Below are 18099 nucleotides of genomic sequence, written 5' to 3' on the forward strand. Positions count from 1 at the left end.
AGCTGTCCAGGCTGCTCAGAATCTTTTGAATATTTTTAAGAGAAATTATTTTTTTATTTACTTCATGTAAACTCTCCACCCAACGTGGACTCGAACTCACAACCTCCAGATCAAGAGTCGCACGCCCTCCGACTGAGCCAGCTGGGCATCCCTGGGGTGCTCAGACCCGTAAGCAGCACCGTGAGTAGCTAAGGGCTACTACTTTGCTCAGCAAAGGCCCTTGAACGGTGGTGGTGATGGTGGTGGTGGAAGGGAAAAGACGTAGCACTCAGGGTTCAGATCCCAGCTCTCATGCCCTGGCGACCGTGTGACCTCAGGCGAGTTACTTTGTCTCTGGGCCCCATTTTCTCACATGTAAAATGGGATGTTGCAGACACGACTTACTGCCTGCCCAAGTATCCATTCTTTCTTTCTCAAATTAACAAAATCTTGGTTCTTAGCTAGGCACATTATGCCCAAATAAAATACTACATTTTCCCAAACTCTCCGGTAGCTACAAGTGGCCATGCGACAGCACAATTGCCGATGAGATATAAAGCCAATGTAATATCTGGGACTTCTAGGAAGTCTCTCTTAAAGGGAAGGGCCTTTTCACTCTCCTTCTTCCATCCTGCTGCCTGGGACATGGATGTCATGGTTGCAGCTCTCATAGCCACGTTGGCCCATAGGACCAGAAGCTGTGTGCCGGGGAGCCCGGATACCTGATGATTCCACAGAGTTGCCCAAACTCCTATCTTCTGACATCCTTTACCTATTGGAAAAATAAGCTTTCATTTTGTCTAAGCCACTATGGTAGACTGGTTGTATTATTAATCACCTCCTTGAATCTACATTCTTTGCCCTAGAACTTGTGTAATCCCGCCCCCACCCCACTTTCGGGTTAGCCATGTGACTTGCTTTGGCCAATGGGATATTAGCAAACATGGCATCAGCAGAGGCATGAACAAGCCCTTGCACATATCCGTTGCTGTCTTGCTTCCCTGTGATTGCCACAGAACCTGCCCAGGCTGACCTGCTGGGGAAGAGATACGCAGAACAGAGCTGTCGCCCTACTGGTCCCAGCCCAGGACCATCCTGACAATCTGACATCTGTCAACTCCAAACATGCAATAGAGCCCCGAAAATATCCAAAGATCTGCTGAGTGCAAACACATGCATGTGTGACCCCCCCCTCAACACCCCCCAGGATCTACCCGGCCAATCTGGGGACTCGTGGGCTAGATCAATGCTTCTTACTTTTATGCTGCTGGTATTGTGGTCGGTTGTCAAACAGCATTACTGTGGCAGCAGCTATCTGCTATTTTTCTTCTTGTTATATGCAGCCAAACTCAATCCTAACTGACACTCCAGGCCGGCAGTGCCTCCCCTGCAGAAAGCTTGGAGTGATCAAAGAGGCCGATACGTGCAGAGGGCTTGGGCTGGGGAGGGAAGTGCCCTCTCCCTCTCCCTCTGCCTTCCTTTCTCCAGGTCTGGGCCTCACCAGAGGCTCTCTTGGCCCATCTCCTTCTGATCCTCTTGGCCCCCAGGGAGAGAAGTAGGTGAGTACATGCTCATGCCAGTTCTAGAGACTGAGCCACTGTATGCCTGCCCCCCAGGAGGGCGGGAGGATCAGAGGAGAACACGCCGGCAGAAGGGGCTTTGGAAAGTTGAAAGTCTTTGCATGAGAAAGTCATATGGAGCGGTGTCATGGACGGAGGCCGTGATACCTAGCCAGGGTGTTGGATACTGGCTGGGCCACGACCTGCTGCGTCATCTTGGATGGGATGCTCAGGAACCTCTCCGGGCCTCCTTTTTCCTCTCTATAAGAAAAGAGGTTTGCACTCCAGGGCCCCTGAGAATGCTGATGTGCTTTAATTTGGCTTACATCACCTTCTGCAATAGGCAGGATAATGGCCCCCAAAGATGTCCACATCCTAATCCCAGAATCTGTGAATATGTGACCTTACACAGCCAAAGGGGCTTTGCAGATGCGATTAAAGTTATGGTCCTTGAGATGGGGAGATTATCCTGGATTATCCAGGTAGACCCAATGTAATCTAGTGAGTCCTTAAAGGAGGAGAAGCTTTTCCAGCCAAAGAGTCAGAGAACCAGAGGGCTGGAGCATGAGGAGGGCTTGACGCCCCATTGCAGCTTCTGAGATGCAGGAGCCACATGCAAGGACTGGAAAGAGGGCTTCACAGGCGAAGGGCAGCTGCCAGCTGCCAAGGACAGGGGTACCTCAGTCCTACCATCCCATGGCACTAGTTCTGCCGACACCTGAACGAGCTAGGAAACGGATCATTCCTTGGAGCCGTCAGAAGGAACGCAGCCCTGCCAACAGCTTGATTTGGGCCTGTTGAGATCCCAGACTAGTCCTCTGCCCTATAGGGCTGAGAGACAGGAGCTGTGGCTCCTTCTAAGTTGCTAAGTTTGTGCCATTTTGTTATAGCAGCAATAGGAAACTAAGACACCTTCTGATCTCGTTTGAAGCCTCGCTGCCATAGCTTATCCACTTACTATGTGCTGGGTGCCCTGTCTACGTGATAGCTAATCCAGCCACCATCCGGCAAAGCTGGAGTGAGAGATCAATGCCCATCCTCGAGGCGAGGACCCTGAAGCTGGGAGGAGTGAAGCCTCCCATGCAGCCTGGTGCTGGATGAGGGCTGAGCCTTTGTGCCCACTAGGACATGACCCACTAGGACATGACAACAGGGGAACTTCCTAACATGTCAATCTCCTGTTCAGGACGGGTGATGCCAAAGACTGCCTCTGCCAGCCGGGCCGTCGTGCACATGGGCCCAGGCACACAGCCCGCCTCACCTCTGCGGAAGGCTTGAGTCCGGCCAGCGCTGGGCCCCAAGCACGCAGTGATAGAACTATTCACGCTCTGCCACTGCCTGCCTGCTGATTGCAGACAAGTCGCTTGACCCTCAAAACCTTACTTTCCTTACCTGTGAGACAGGATAACAACAGGACCCACCTCATTCCGTGTTGTGAAGACTCATCATCAAGGACTCGGGATGGTGTCTGGCACACAGTAAACACTTGATAAATGGGAGCCATTATTATGATTAGGGGCAACGTAGGACGATCCCCGCTTTCTGAATGCCTGGATGTACCGGGCGGCCTGGGAGGCACCTTGAGACATGAGCTCAAAGCCTCCCAGCGGTCCCGCGAGGAGGGGTGGTGACGCTCACGAGGAGATGCATTCAGACGTGGGGTTAGTGACTTGCCTAAGGCTATGTGCCAGTGAGCAGCCAGGCTTGATTCCAAGCCAGGTTCGTTTGCCAGATTCCCAAACCCAGACCCTTCCCACCCCCTTCTGGAATTGGGGAGAGGTGCGGCTGCCTGGAGCTTGCTCCGGGTGAGATCGTGTCCGGCGCGGCCCTGGAGGGTGGCCAAGAGGACTGGACGCAGCGCTGAGGATGAGCCCCACGTTACTGAAATGCCGCACACGCCCCAGGTCTGCACGGCTGTCTCTGCCTCGAGGTCTCGATCGCAGCTTCAACACCACCTCCCCGGAGAAGCTCTCTCCTGACGCCCGCCCTGAGGCTCGCCCTCCTCCCTCCCGTCCCCTATGCTGTCCTGTTTGTGTCGAGGACCACAGACTCTGGACAGCAGATTGAATCCTGGGTCTGCTCCTTGCCAGCTGAGTGAGCCTGGGCGTGTGCTTGAGCTCTTCCCACGCCTGTTTCCTCCTTCCTCAAGAGGGGATCTGCGGCCCGGCCTGGCCTCCGTTCTCCATGGGGCCCTGGCAGGACGCATGAATACAGAGTGGAAAGGCGTTCTGGAATGGCGGAGTGTGGTTCGAAGGTGGCATGACGGCTTTATGAAGTCAGAAGACAGCTCTGGCCCCGATGAATGCCAAGGGAGTGTGAGCAAGGCCCAGTCACTTGCACAAAAGGAACATTTTTTCCTTTTAAGGCAACGAGCTAGATATTTATATATTGAATTTTAGGGTCTGATTAAAACCGACCACTGAATGCATTTGTCTGGAAATCAAGTCCCCAGCCTTGCTTTCCAGCCTATCATACTTCTCTACACCCCACCTCACTCCATGCTTCTCTGAGCTCTTCTGCAAATGTTCACCGAGCATTCGCTGTGGTGTGCCCCGCGCCAGGTGCCAGGAAAACCGCGGTAAGGAAAAGCAGACCTATTGTGTCCCACCACATGCTCATGGCGGGGCAGACAGACAGGGATGACATGATCGAAGACGTAAGGCTAAAACCTCAACCAGGGAGGCCTGCGAGGTCCATGGTGCTGAGGGGGTGTGACCAAGTCAGGAAGGTCAATAACGATGAGCAAAGGTCTACAAGAAGGGTGAGGAGAAAAGCAACCCAGGCCGAGGGAACATGTGTGGAGACACCTCGTGCTCAGGAGGAACAGAAAGAACTCTCCCTCCAGCCTGCCTCCTGCACTTCCTTCCCCTGGGACACCTTCCTCCCCGCAGGATTCCATCTGTGCTTCTTGCGAGCTTCTCCATTCTCCAAAGCCAAGCTCAAGTGCCTCTTCTTCCAGGAAGTCTTCCATGATCTTCCCTTCTCCCGTTCCCCAGGAGGAAATGATCTCTCCTACTGTGATCTCTCTCCCCTCCCCTACACCTCCTTGGGCCCTCAATCATGCCACCTTGTATGTAGATGACTGTCTGTGTCCATGTTGCTTCTTCCCAACCGGGGCATAAATCCTCAAGGGGAGGAACTCCAGTGTAGACTTGGCAATCCCATAGTTCTGGGTTTATTTAAATCCTAGTTGAGGCCACTTAGTCGTGGGGCTTTGCATAACTGGCTCCACCTCTCTGGGCCTGTGTTTCTTTATCTGGCAAAGGGGGATAATGTGGTGAGGGTGTGGGGTGGCTGCATGGTTTCCAGCTGGGCCCTGACCACCTGGGGAAGAGTCGGCTTGTCAAGGGGCTTGAAACAAAGAAGGGAGGGAGAAAGGGTATTCGTGATCCAGAAAGCCTCGGGGCTTTGAGGGTATACAGGGGCTTAGGCCTGAGTTTCCCAAATTTGCCTGGTGAGAAGAAACACTCGAGCCACTCGTTGAACAGGCAGATTCCCAGGGCCTGCTCCTGGAATCCTGATTCCACAGGTCAGGGGTGGGGGCCCCGGAACCTGTGTTTTGGAAAACCTCTCATATAGTTCTGATGCACAATTTGGTGGAAAAATCGAGGCTCTGAGGGAGGCAGTGACTTTCATGAGTGTGATGGGTTGCATTGGTTTTCTCAGTTTTGCCTCCTGGAACAGGATTATGAACCCACACCCTTTGCCAAGTAGCTCTGTGGGGCTCATTTGCTGTGGGTGACTACGCCACAAGCAGAGGCATGGCTTGGCTCGGCCGCTTGTGCTCCCAGCATTCACCATGACATTAACAAGCCTGGGTGGCTGCTGGTCTAAGGGGAATGGGAGACATATGGAACAGACTGAATCCAACCCACATTCTGGAGTCCTGCCCAGCCCAGAGAGCCCTGCTGATGATTAGCTAAACCCTAGCTGCCCCACAGATTAGTGAGTGAGAAAATAAATAGTTACGGTTGTAAACTTACTAAGTTCTGGGGTGGTTTTGTTATGCAGCATTATCATAGCAATAGCTGACTGATACACGGAGGTCACACAGCAAATGAATGCAACGTTGGGATTCAGACTTGGTCTGAATGCAAGCTTCTCACTGCTTCTGTCTTATGATCCTGAGGGCTCTCCCTGCATCTTCCTCTTTGGAAGCCCCTCACTTCCTCCAGACAGGAAGAATCCAGCTCAAGCAGCCTGACTCTACCCCTTGCTGCTTATAAGCTGAGGCTTCTTGAGTAGGCAGTTCCACCCTCAGGGCTCTCAAATGGGTGCAGAGGAGGTTCCTACAGCCGGGGAAAGAACTCCCATCGCTCCACCCCATGGAGCCTGGGCGGGGCAGAGGGAGGAGTAGGGAGCCCAGGCTTCCCCACCCCAGGGCCTCGTCAAGTTGGAGGCCTTGTAATCTGTTAGGTGTCTCTGCCAACCGCTGTTGGCTTTTGAGAGTTCTCTCAGATTGCTTGCCTTGATTCAACTTCATCCAGACCCCAATCTGAGTGGGGCTGAAATGCACCCATGACCCCGTAAGAACTGCAGACACATGCTCACAAATATGCCCTCTCAACCGCAGCAATACCACAAACATTCACAAACAAAACCACACTCTTTCTCATGCACGAACACACAGATAGGCAGGGCCACATTCAGACATACATACTCGTGCTCAAACACACCCTGTTCCGAGCCCCTCAGATTCAGACACACCCATGCTCATGAATGCATGTATAAATAAGAAGCCACATGGCCACAGAACATGCGATCACAATCATAAACACATGGTCACCCAAGCACATACAGTGAGTGACACACCCACACCACACATCCTCACAAATACACTTGCTCACACGCACCGTCAGACCCTTAGTCAAACTCAAGTTTCCTTGGCCATACCCTGGATTGTGCCCAAGCACAAGAATCTTTTAGACCTAGTAGATTCCTTTCCTTTCCTGCTCTGTGACTCGACTTCTCTGAGCATCATCGGTAAAATGGGGACATGGATGCCTTCTACTCCAGGTGGCCCGGGGCATGCAGTGAGGTCATATATAGACAGTACCCCTCAACTGGGTGGAGCTGGCTGACCCTTCTCCTTCCATGTCCTCGTTCATGCTCTTCCTCATTCTCAAAAGAGATCTCTTTGTATCGCTCCTTTAAACGTCTTACTAGTCCTTTAAACTGCAGGTCAAATCCTGAGTCCTACAGGAAGCCTTCCCGGACTTCTATCTCTGGATCCCCTGAGAAGTTATTGTGTGGACCCCGCTGGACATCCGAAAGATAAGGTGGGTAGCCCATTCACCTTCTCTCCTGGAGCCTGGCCTCCCTTGGCTCTTCCTTGGACAGGGCCCAGACCCCGCTTGCAGCAGAGCTTGGCAAGAGTTGTTGAGTGAATAACTGAGGGGCACACTCAGAATTTTCAATCCACAGGTACCATGAGGTCCTTGAAATCTCACATGGCCCTTGGTTGGGGAGATGAGACTGGGAAGTGTCTCTTGGACCTGGCCATATGGAAGTCACCGGTGACCCAGGGCACAGTGGCCTTGGGGGAGAGATGGGGCCAGAACCTCAGTGGAGTGGATTGAAGAGGGAATGGCGGTAGTAGTGAGACTGCACTGTTTGGCAATATTTTTGCCATGAAGGAAGCAAGGCAGGAGATGGAGGGTGACATGGGGGTCCCAGAAAGGATTATGAAAGGTGAGCTGAGGGAGAAAAGTTTGCTGGAGCTGGACTGGAGTGGGCTGAAGGTGCCTGTGGAAACTGCTAGATATTTACTGGCTGTCTCTCCACCGCCCGCTGTGAGAGGTTTTGGTTAGGCTGGGAGGGATCACATCTCCCAGCCTCCTTTGTGGCTTGGCAAGGCCACATGACCAGGTTTTTTTCCAGGGGAGTGTGCACAGAAGTGACGAGCGCCAGTCCAGCTTCCCTGGGTTCTCTCTCTCCCACCCACCTTGCAGATGGACATCCCTGTGCCTCAGCTCCCACCACGCACATAGGCAGGGAGCACGGGGTGGGGTGGGGGGGCGTTGACACAAACTAAGAACCTGGACCTCCGCATCTCTAAGTGGATCCGCTCTACCCACGAATCTGGATTGCTCACCCCTGGACTCTTCCATGAGACAGGCCCGAAGTTCTGTGTTCTTTTAACCACCGAACACTGAGCCTTTTTGTTCCAGCAGCTTCACGCTTACCTTCAACAACACACGTTCACCACACGACAGCAATTGTTTTGAACACCACGGCACCGGAGTGGGAGCGCTTACTCTCCAGGGTGAGTTCAGGCTTGGGAAGGCGGGAGCCAGTCCACGGGTGTGTGTGTGTGTGTGTGTGTGTGTGTGTGTGTCTGACCAGGGCTGGCAGGATACCCTGCCTGCCCCCCACCCCTCCTGCCCCGACCTGGAGCATGCATTCGAAGTGCTCACCTGCCTGGTTGGTGGTGATGTTCACGGAGGCGAACTGCGGCGAGAAGGGGCTCTGGTCGGTGACGCCGTTCACGGCCTGGATCTCGAAGGTGTACTGGGTGTGAGCCAGCAGGTCGCTGATGTAAATGCGCGGCTCAGTCAGGCCCAGCTGGCGGGGCGCGTACTGCACGTTGTCCCCACAGCGGGTGCAGGCGCCCCGGCCCGAGCCGCAGCTCTTGCAGATGATGTTGTAGACCAGGTCCTCGCGGCCCCCTGAATCGCGGGGCGGGGTCCACTCCAGCATGAGGGACGTCTCGTTGACACTGGAGATCACCGCCTGCGGCGCGGAGGGGATGGCTGAGGGTGGGGAGAGGTGTCGGTCAGCGGGGGCTGCGGAGGTTCATTCCCAAGAGACGGCTCTCCGCCCGCTGCCCTGGCGCCAGCCCAGGCCCCCAAAGGCTTCCTCCAACTCCTTTCTCCCCTCCATCCACCTGAGAGATGCTTCTAGAATATAACTCTCATCTTGCCGCACATCGGTTTAGCCCTTTCTCCCTGGACTCCAGCCTCCTCGGTGTGTGCTACTAGGGCGAGTCTTTGTGTGTTGGAGATTACAGCCACCCGATTTTCCTTTTCCCTTTCTCCTTCTAACAGAAACCAGTTTTATTCAGGGTGGCAATATGTCTAGCTAGGAGACTAATTTCCCAGCCTCCTGTGCTGAAGGCCTGGCCACTGATATGCTGTAGAAGTTGTTGGCCAGAACTTTTTCTTAAAAGGAGACAGCTGGGGGTGCCTGGGTGGCTCGGTGGTTGAGCGTCTGCCTTTGGCTCAGATTGTGATCCCAGAGTCCTGGAATCGAGTCCCACAGGAGGCTCCCCACAGGGAGCCTGCTTCCTCCTCTGCCTGTGTCTCTGTCTCTGTGTCTCTCGTGAGTATATAAATAAAATCTTGAAAAAAAAAAAAAGAGGAGACAGCTGTAAAATGTCCTTCTGTCCCTTCCCTTCTCCTCTGCCTAGAATGTGTGTGATGGCTGGAGCTTCAGCAGCAATGCTGGACTGTGAAGTGACCCGAAGGCCGGGAACTGCACGCTGAGAATGGCAGAGCAGAGTGAGCCAGCCAGGTCCCAGAGAACTTCCTGGGTTTGCCTATCTTTGGGGTTCTGCTGTGTGAGACAGTCTGTCAGTCCTGTGGTGTAAGCCCCTGGGGTCAGCTCTCTGTTGCTGGCAGCTGGATTCCGTTCCTGCCTGATACAGGGGTTGTAAGATGGCCCTCCCAGCCACTGCTTTCTTAGAGAACCTTGGCCTGAGATTCAGGCGGCCGCTGCCAGGTTAGAACACTGGGCAGCCTTGCTGTCACAGACACCACCTGTGTTGGTTCTGTTTCTGCCAAGCCTCCCATTCACCGTCCCTTTGTGAATCGAGACCTTCACTTTATCCTCCATGTGACTAGCGGGAGGAGGTAAGGAGCCAGATGCCAGCTCCACGGTAGCTGCCTGCTGGCAGCACAACTACCCCAGGATGGTTCTTTTCCAACCAGTTTTTCATTTCCCCTCCCACCAGGTAATTGGCTGCTCCCCACTCAGGAAGGGCTGGCTGGAGCCAGGCCGCTGCCCAACCCTTGCTCTGAGCTTTCTGCAGGGGGCCTGGGGACCCGGTGAGGCATTGCTCTGCAGGGGCCCTGAGCGTACTTGTACAGGGCATGTCCAGGGGGTCCAGGTCTGCTCTGTAGTAGCCGTTGCGGCAGACACAGTTGGTCGCCCCTTCTGAGGTGGTCCGGCTGTTGATGGGGCAGTGCGTGCAGGCCTCGTCCCCTTGGTTGGCCTTGAAGGTTCCAGACGGGCACCCTGGTACAGGAGACAAAGAGAGTCGCTGGGGAAACCGGATGAGGTTACAGAGGTTTCAGAGGCCACAAGGCATGGGAAGACCTTGTAGTCTCCTGGAGGGGCCACACAGCATCACGCAGGGGCCATGGAGAGCCACTGTTGGGAAACCCATCTCCTAAGGCTCTTGGGGATCTCTAGGCTCCAACATGGCAGTCCTCTCTGCTCAGAAGGGTCCAGGCTACCTGGTTTCTCATCTCTGAAGCTATCTATGGGCTCACCTGGGGCGCCTAGCAATCCCTCTTCACCGTTTCCAGGTTGGCTGTGCCACAGCTTCTAGGCTCAATCCTGACTTGTTTTGCAAACTCCGAAGGGGTCTGGGGCCAGACCTATGGCCCAGTCTCACTCACTAATGGCTGGCCGAGCCCTGATTCTTATAACTAGGTTCCTGGCTTCCAGATGATTGAGATGATGACAGTAGACAAGTCCTAGCACAGTGCAGGCCATGCAGAAAGGCAATGTAGTAGAGCAGAAAAGAACACTGTCTTTGGAAGTAGTTAGACCTGGGTTTGAGTCCCAGCTTGGCCTTTTACTGGCTGTATGGCCATAGACAAATGGCTTAATCATTCCTGAGACTCAGTTTCCCTATTTGTAAAATTATGATTCTGAGACTCATTTCTGAAGGCCACTGGGGGGAATTTGGTATAGTGTGTAAGGCACGTGGCAGGAGGCTGTGCACAGCACAGGTGCTCGATGAATTGAGCTGTTATTGTAGTAGGTGCTGGATCATTTTATTTCACCAAAGGGAGCCTGCAGTACCAGGGACAGCCTGAGCAGGGAAGTGCTCGCACTTGATGGGCAATCAGCAACCTGGCATCTTCCAAGGGTATTGGCCTTCTTCCCTGTGCTGAGGTGGGGGGGATGCTCAGGATTCGGGTTCAGGCCCTGCAGCTCAGGGCTTAGGTTCTACAAGCAATGACCCTCCTGTGTGGACCTGCGTGCAAATCCACCCTACCCTAGGCCTGGGCTGGGCATCAGAAGGCCTGGGGTCCAGGCCCTGCCCCTTTCCTGGCCTCCTTTTCTTCTTCTGCTTACTGGGGTTCATAATACCAGCTCTGCTGTGGAGCCTGGGGAGGGGGAGATCACGCCAGGGGTAAGTGAGAAGGTGGACTGGGAAGAGCTTTGCAACAGGTAGGTTCCCCCCTGGGGTAAAAAGTGGCTAAACAGGCCAGGGGAGCTCACCTGGATCACATCCCATGCCTGTGTGTCGTGGGACCGTCGGCAAGCAACCCCTCAGAGCATCCGTCTCCTCACATGTAAATGGCCAACATACATTTCCCAAAATCATTTTTCCAGCCCCAGTCTTCAAATTTATCCTCCAAGTTAAAATCTTAGGCAACTGCCCTCCCCTAAACCCCTCAACCAGCTCGGGCCTCAGAGATCCCATCCTCTTTGATGCTTACATTACTGGAGTTCAGAAAGATTTGCTCCCTGGTCGTAATTATTCATCAAGGGGACCCCTGGCATGCTCTTGGCTCCCTCAGGGTGGGAGCCGTGTCTGATTCACAGCTCCGTCCCCTGTGCCTAGCACAGAACCCAGCACCCAGCACATACTTCTTGAAGTTGCCTTCCAAAGTGGGAAGAGCTTAGGCTTTGGGGATCATGGGAATAGAAGGGCAGTGAAGAATGGTGGTTAGTGTGCAGGCTGCTTGGCAAATCTCCGCTCTACCTCGGGCCGGTCACTAAAGCTATTTCCTTATCTGCAAAATGGGGACAATTGTATCTACCTCCTATAATTATGGTGAGGATGACATTGATTAAATTTAGGCAAAAATGCCTGGAACAATTCCTGGCATTATTGAACTGTATCTGGTTTAAATACCAATCTGCTGGGTGACCTCAGACAAGTAGTTCAACCTCTCTGAGCTCAAGTTTTCTCATTGGTATGAGAGCATCTAGCCCAAAAAGTGGCCTCGAGGACTCCATGTGATGGACAGTGTCTGGCATAGGGGAGGGGGGGAGGTTGTCATTACAGCCTCGGGGCTTGCTGGATAAAACAAGTACTCGGTATATACGCCATGGACAAGTCCCCTTGGGTTGCTAGAAGGCAGCACCCTCCCCCTGGGGCCCGAGTTTGCCTGTCTTTTGGAGGGGGCTTTCAGGAGGTGGCAGCCAGCTAACAAACATGCTGGCTGATGCCACCCTGACCAGGCCCTGCAGGGATCTCAAAGAGCCAGTTCCAGCCTAGTCCTTAAAGAACTGCCAGGCAAGAGCAAAGTCAGGACTTTGATATCACCACCCAGGTCATCGTGACACCACTTGTGTCATCCAAGGAGGATGACAATGAGTGCTCTGGGGAGTTATTAGCGCTTCCACTGTACAGATGGGGAAACCAGGACTTCAGAGGGTGAATATGAAACAGCCAACATTTATGGAGTTCTTATGAAATGCTGACACCGTGCTAAGGACTTAACCCATAGCAAGTCATCCAGCCCCTACCCAGCCCTCTGATGGAGGGAGCGCTATGACTCCCATTTTCAGATGGGGGCAGGAAGGCAGAGTCGACGTAATTTGCCAGGATGTGAGCTTACAGTGGCAGAGCCGAGACTCCATGTCAGGTGGTCTGACTCTAGGGGGTCCCCTAACCACACATGACAGTGCTCCGTGAGTGCTGGGCAGGGATTGGCAGCTCCTGTTCTGGGCACCCGCCCAGGGCTCTCGCCACTTTGCTGCACTGGTTTCGGGGTCGCTCCTGCCCTCTCTCTTCTCATTTTCCTCTCAGGCACCAAACTTTTGCTGCAGGCTGGATGAAGAGACAGCCCTGCCATGTTGAGACACTCAGGCTGCAGCTCTGGCTCTAGTTAAGCAGATGACCTCTCTGAGCCTCGGTTTGCTCCCCTGTAGATGGGGGCACAGGGCTCCTGTGGGGATCTAGGATCATCCTTACAGATGCTGAAGGCTTTGGTCCCAAGATCAGGACCCTCCTGGCTCCCATTCAGGAAAGAGCCTGCCCCACTTAGCACACCCCTTCCATCTGCTAGCAATTCCCTGGGTCGGGCTGGTGGGTCCCCCTCCATCTGGGCCACCTTCCTGGCTGCCCTGTCTTGTCACTGTATCCTAGCCCCATCTCAGACTCCCCAGGCTGCCTCCTGCAGAAGCCTTCCCTCATTCGGTGTGCTGCCCGGCCACCCCTCCCTCCTCCCACTGGGCATCTAGGGCTGCTGGATCTATCAGAACCATGCTTCACAAAACCCGCTCTTTTGTCTTCGAAGGTGACATCACCCTCCACCCAGTCACTGGGAACCCTGGATGCCTCCTCCCTACCCTCATCCCCTGCAGCCAATCACCAGGTCTTCCCCACCCCAGCAGTGCCCCATCCCGGCTCTTCTCTGCTGCCGTCCTTCCCCTGTGAGCATCCAGAAAGCTCTTCCCACCTACACCTTAGCCTTTCATGGCCACCTGGCCTCCTCCTGCCCATCCTCCACGGCCAGCTTTCTAAAGTCCAAACCTTTCTGTGTCACTTAAAAACCCACAACGGCACACAATGGAATATTATTCGGCCATAAAAAGGAATAAAGTACAGATATATGCTACAGCATGGATGAACCTTGACAACATTATGTTTATAAAAGAAGCCCGACACAAAAGGCTATATAGCGTATGCTTCCATTTATAGAAAAGTGTCCAGAATAGCCATCTATAGAGACACAAGTAGATTAGTGGTTGCCAAGGACTGGAGAGCGCAGAGAACGGGGAGTGACTGCTAATGGGTAATAGGATTTCTTTTTGAGGTGATGGACATGCTCTAGAATTGACTGCGGTGATGGTCGCACAATGCTGTGCATACACTAAAAATCACTGAATTGTACAACATAAATAGCTGAATTCTATGGTATGCGAATTATGTCACCATAAAATTGCTGTGAAAAATATCCACAATAGCTCCCCAAACTCCTCAGGGCCCCCAGAACCGCAGGGCTGGCACCTGCCCATCTCTCCGTGCCTGCCACCCCAAGCCTCGTGCCTGCTGCTCCGCGTGGTCAACCACATATGGTGCCTGCCCCAGGCCCACCTCCACATCTCTGGCCTCTGTCCACCCTGCCCTCACTCCCTGCCACTGCCTCCCATTGTCATCGAACTCCTCTTAAAGAGACTTGGTGCAGGTACCACCTCTTCCAGGAAGCCTTCTCTAAGCCACCATTCAGAGTCGAGGTGCCCATTTTAATTACTCAGGAATCTGTAAGCACCTGGCTGGACTGGAAATTCCCAGCAAGATTCCTGGGTACCCAGTGGGTGGTGGAGGGATGAAGTGATTAGCTGGAAGAGTACCCAGATCAACCACCTTATCTGACATTTGAGGAGATGGAGGCCCGGAGAGGAGCTGACACACATGGCTCTTTAGCAGCAGAGGCAGATTCTGATCGCAGGCGTAGTGTGTGACTGTGGGGTGTGAGGGGCCTCAGCTCCGGTCAGCCCCTCTTCACCCACAGAGAGGTCTGGAACAGCTGCCTGCCCCCAGTACCCTGTGCCCTGGGGGCCACGCTACTCTTAGTTTCTCAGCTGGGAAAGCATCCAGTCCTGCCAACGTCCAGATTTCATGCACAGAACTGGGAAATGAAGAGATTTGGCAGCTGTCCCTCTGATAGGAGCCCTCTCTGAGCCTCAGTCCCCTCCTCTGGAAAAGGGGCTGATGACACCCGTAAGGTGTGGGTACACTCAGAGTCTCTGAGTGGGTCTCCCTGCCCCACTTTGGCCCCCCTCAATCCCCTCTAGTCCTGGAGAGACCATTAGAATGAATGAGACCCCCCACGCCCCATTTATTTTAAGCTCACCCATGGCTCCCCGCAGCCCTGAGAGCCACCCCACACCCAGTCCTGGCCCGGAAGCCCGCCGGGCTGGCTCTGTGGTCTTCCTGATGCTTCTGGAAGACATTGGCAAGAGCGCTGTCCCTGCCTCCTGTGGCTGATCTTCTTCCTCCTTCAGGCCTCTGCTTAAATTCACTTCCTGGAGAGGCTTCCCTGACCACCCTGGCCAGAGAGATCCTTTCACGACACTCTGTCTCCTCTCCGTGTCCCTCACTGGCCCTTGTCATGAGTGGTAATTATATTAGAAGCCAGCCTATAAACTTGCGTGCTGTCTTTTCCCTGCCTTGGAAGTGCCTGCAAAGGGGAAGAGGAACCAGGTTTGTGGCTCTCATTGGGTCTCTAACTCCTGGCAGAGTGGTGGGAGCAGAGCAGATGCTCAGGACACATATCTGTCCTATGAACGAATATGCCCCTTACAAGGTGTCCTGAGAAAACACGCGGCCAGGGAATGCCACCTTCGTGCCACCATTACTTGCGTGGCTGCTCAGATCCCGCTCCACTTCTCGGCTTCTCTCCCCGTGGTCATCCCAGGGGCCCGTCCACTACCGTGACAACCCATCCTGCTGTTTTCAGACTGGAACGCCCAAATCCCAGGAATGCCCTCAGTTTCTGGTAACCCTATGGCACGCTTCTCTGGCCCCACCTGTCCCCTCTTTCACCTGCTTGCAGTTCCCTAGATGCCCTGGCTACACACACACACACATACACACACACACACACACAGGTCCCTTTGCCTGAATGCCCCTCTCCCCTTCAACCTTTCCCCTGGGACGGGGGTCTGACGCCTCTGGGAGGCCCATCTCCCCTTTCTACAGCAGACACCTTAGACCCCCACTCAGGACACCAGACACATGCTCTGAGTAGTGACGTGCTAATACACAGCTGTCTGGGGCGGGGAGGGGGACAGCCCTGATTTGTTGTATTTGCCGAGTTCTGTGGTGTAAAGGCTCCCACGAGGGCAAATTTCAAGGTACCAATCTCACATAACTGAATATTGAGTAGGGAAGAAATGTGCATCGTCGGCTCTTATAAGCCAAGCAGACACCAGCTCCATCCTACTACGGACCTAACCCACTGGCTGGTGAACCCTGGTTGGGGTAGGGGCTGGGTCTTTAGTCTCTACATCCCTAGCACCTAATGCAAGGTGTGGTGCATAGTAGGTGCAGAATGAAGGCAGGTCTATCTCCCCGAGCGGACAGTGAGGGGGCTCAAGGGTCGGATCGGCTGATACGCACCCAGAACACACAGCAAGTACCATATAAATGTCAGCTGTTATTACTCATCCAGCATGCAAGGACAATCATAATTCCCATTTATCCTGTGCTTCCCGGGTGCCGAGTTCAGTGCAGGTGATTCCCATGGATTCTGTCCTGAAATCTATGTGACTACCCATGGAGGTGGTACCATTATCACTGCACCCCCCCATTTTACAGATGAGGAAGCTGAGGCCTGGAGGGGGCAAGATGCTGTGTCAAGGTCACACAGCTACTAAATGACAGAGCTGAGGCTTGACTCCAGGTCTTTGTGATTCCAAAGACCTCTTGCCCAGGTATTCCTGGATGTAGAGATTATCAGGTGGCTTGAATGTCAGTACTGGAGACCATTTGTCAGGCCTAAGAGGGGACAGGGCTTGCTGGGCCACTCAGCAAGACAGAGGCAATGCCTGACCCCCAAACACAGGACTGGAGACTGAAGCAGCCAGCCAGGACCCGCCTTCTGCCGATGCCCAGAGCCCTTGGCCAGGCAACTCGAGGCAGGGATGGCAGCAGGCCGGGAGAGGGAGGGAGGATTATGGGGAAACAGATTTTCTCCCCACCTGCCCCCTGGGCTCCGGGGATAGGTGATAATTGACCGAGTGAGCCCTGAGTCAGGCCGAGGCAGGGCTCCATCTGGACCTGGCACGGCGGGGCCGCTAATTGGCACTGGGTGATCCTCGCAGCCTCCCTGGCAGCCCTGCTGCTCTGCTCCTCACTCTCTTCCCAGAGACTCTGGTTTAATCCCCAAACCACTGATGGCACAGCGGGGTCAAATGCTCAGTCAGGCCCAGTGTGCCAAGCCTTGGGGGTGAGGAAGGAGCTTCTCTGCCTTCCTGGGGGTCCTGTGGAGCAGAGGGCTCTGTCTGGACAGAGGCGGGCTCACCGTCTAGCTCCTGGGAACCTGGGCAGGAGGTCTGATGAAAGTAGAGCGTGGAGCTGGCTGCCAGGGCTGAATCCCAGGCCTGCCTCTTGGTAACAGTGTGACCAGGGGCAAGGTCCCTGGCTCTCCGTTCCCTTGGCTGTGTAATGGGGACAGTAACACAGACCTTCTATTTGGTGGGAAGATCACATGAGTTAATCTAGAGAAAACACGTACAGCAGTGCCTGCCTGGTTCACACTGAGCAGGACACAGGTGACTGCTGTCCTATTTCCATTCATTCTTGGACCACCACCTCGCTATGTGCTAAGCCCTGGGGATACGGAGACAAAGATGTGGTCCCTGCCCTCAGGAGCGTGGGTCCAGCTGGAGAGATGTTGAGTTATGAGTTTACTCAATAGGCATGTAGGAAGGCCCTATCCCGTGTCAGGCACTGTGACATTAGACAAAGGCCCAGGCCCCGCCTGTAAGAGGCCATGACTGAGCAGGGGGCTGGGACATCTTCCTGCAACCGGGCCCGACTGCTGGCCACTGTGAGCAGAGAGGGAGCGGGCTCCAGGCTCAGCAGTGCCAGGTTCAACGGCAGCTGGCTCACTTTCCTGCCCTGGGTTCTCCAGGATGTTCTGGCTTTGGGCTGGGGGGAGGAGTTTGGGCGGATGGAGAGTCCGGGGCCCAGGGAGGGAGGCTGGGCTGGGCTGCCCCGGTAGCTCCCTGCCCTCCTTGCTCTGTGAGCCCGGGGCCACTTCCTGCCCACTCCGGCCATGGCTGGGACCATCGCTATGGCCTCTGTCACCTGTGGGACTCTGGCCACGGACAGGCTCGGGCACTCAACCCTGGGTCCCATGTTCTCCTTAAATTGTGGATAAACTGATTTGCATATTTTCAGGGCCTTGTGCCTTGAGGATGTCTGAGCGGGGCCTGTGGTACTCCTGTGGTGCAGCGAGAGGAGTCTGGAGTCTTCCTCACGCAAAGTGGCTTTTGCATTTTGCATGCCTCCTGCTTTTGCTGCTGAGGTTAAACCAGTGGAGTCAGTGGCCCTGGTCAGAGCTGGGAAGGGTGCCTGGTCCCCTGGGCCATGGGCACAGCCACGCTGGAAGCAGGTGGAAGCTTCTGGGCTTCGGAACACTGTGTACCTGCCACGAGCCTGCCGGGTGCTGGGCCAGCAGCTTCCCCCGCTCATAACCTCATTCAGTTCTCACCGTCTCCCTGTGTAGTAGGTGGTGTTGTCTCCATTTTAGAGACGAGGAAACTGAGGCTCATAGAGCAGAATGCCGTGTCCAAAGTCACTCAGAGCCTGTGCGCCCACAGTCCATGTTCCTTCTAGCTCCTGCCTCCGAGGCCCTCAGTGTTC

At 54.4% G+C, this 18099-nt stretch overlaps 1 protein-coding gene across 4 annotated transcripts in view; it reads right to left on the minus strand.

The window, feature by feature from the left end:
- Positions 1-18099, minus strand: part of EPHB2 (EPH receptor B2) — a 185033-nt gene that overhangs the window by 35686 nt on the left and 131248 nt on the right. For all 4 annotated transcript variants that reach the window (XM_041764848.1, XM_041764847.1, XM_041764846.1 and 1 more), the window contains 2 exons: positions 9618-9773; positions 7955-8290 (listed from right to left, as the gene is read on the minus strand). In XM_041764848.1, the coding sequence (XP_041620782.1) occupies positions 7955-8290; positions 9618-9773 (492 nt within the window). The remainder of the gene's footprint in view (positions 1-7954; positions 8291-9617; positions 9774-18099) is intronic.

Source organism: Vulpes lagopus, chromosome 8 (assembly GCF_018345385.1).
Source record: "Vulpes lagopus strain Blue_001 chromosome 8, ASM1834538v1, whole genome shotgun sequence".
Lineage (NCBI taxonomy): Eukaryota > Metazoa > Chordata > Mammalia > Carnivora > Canidae > Vulpes > Vulpes lagopus.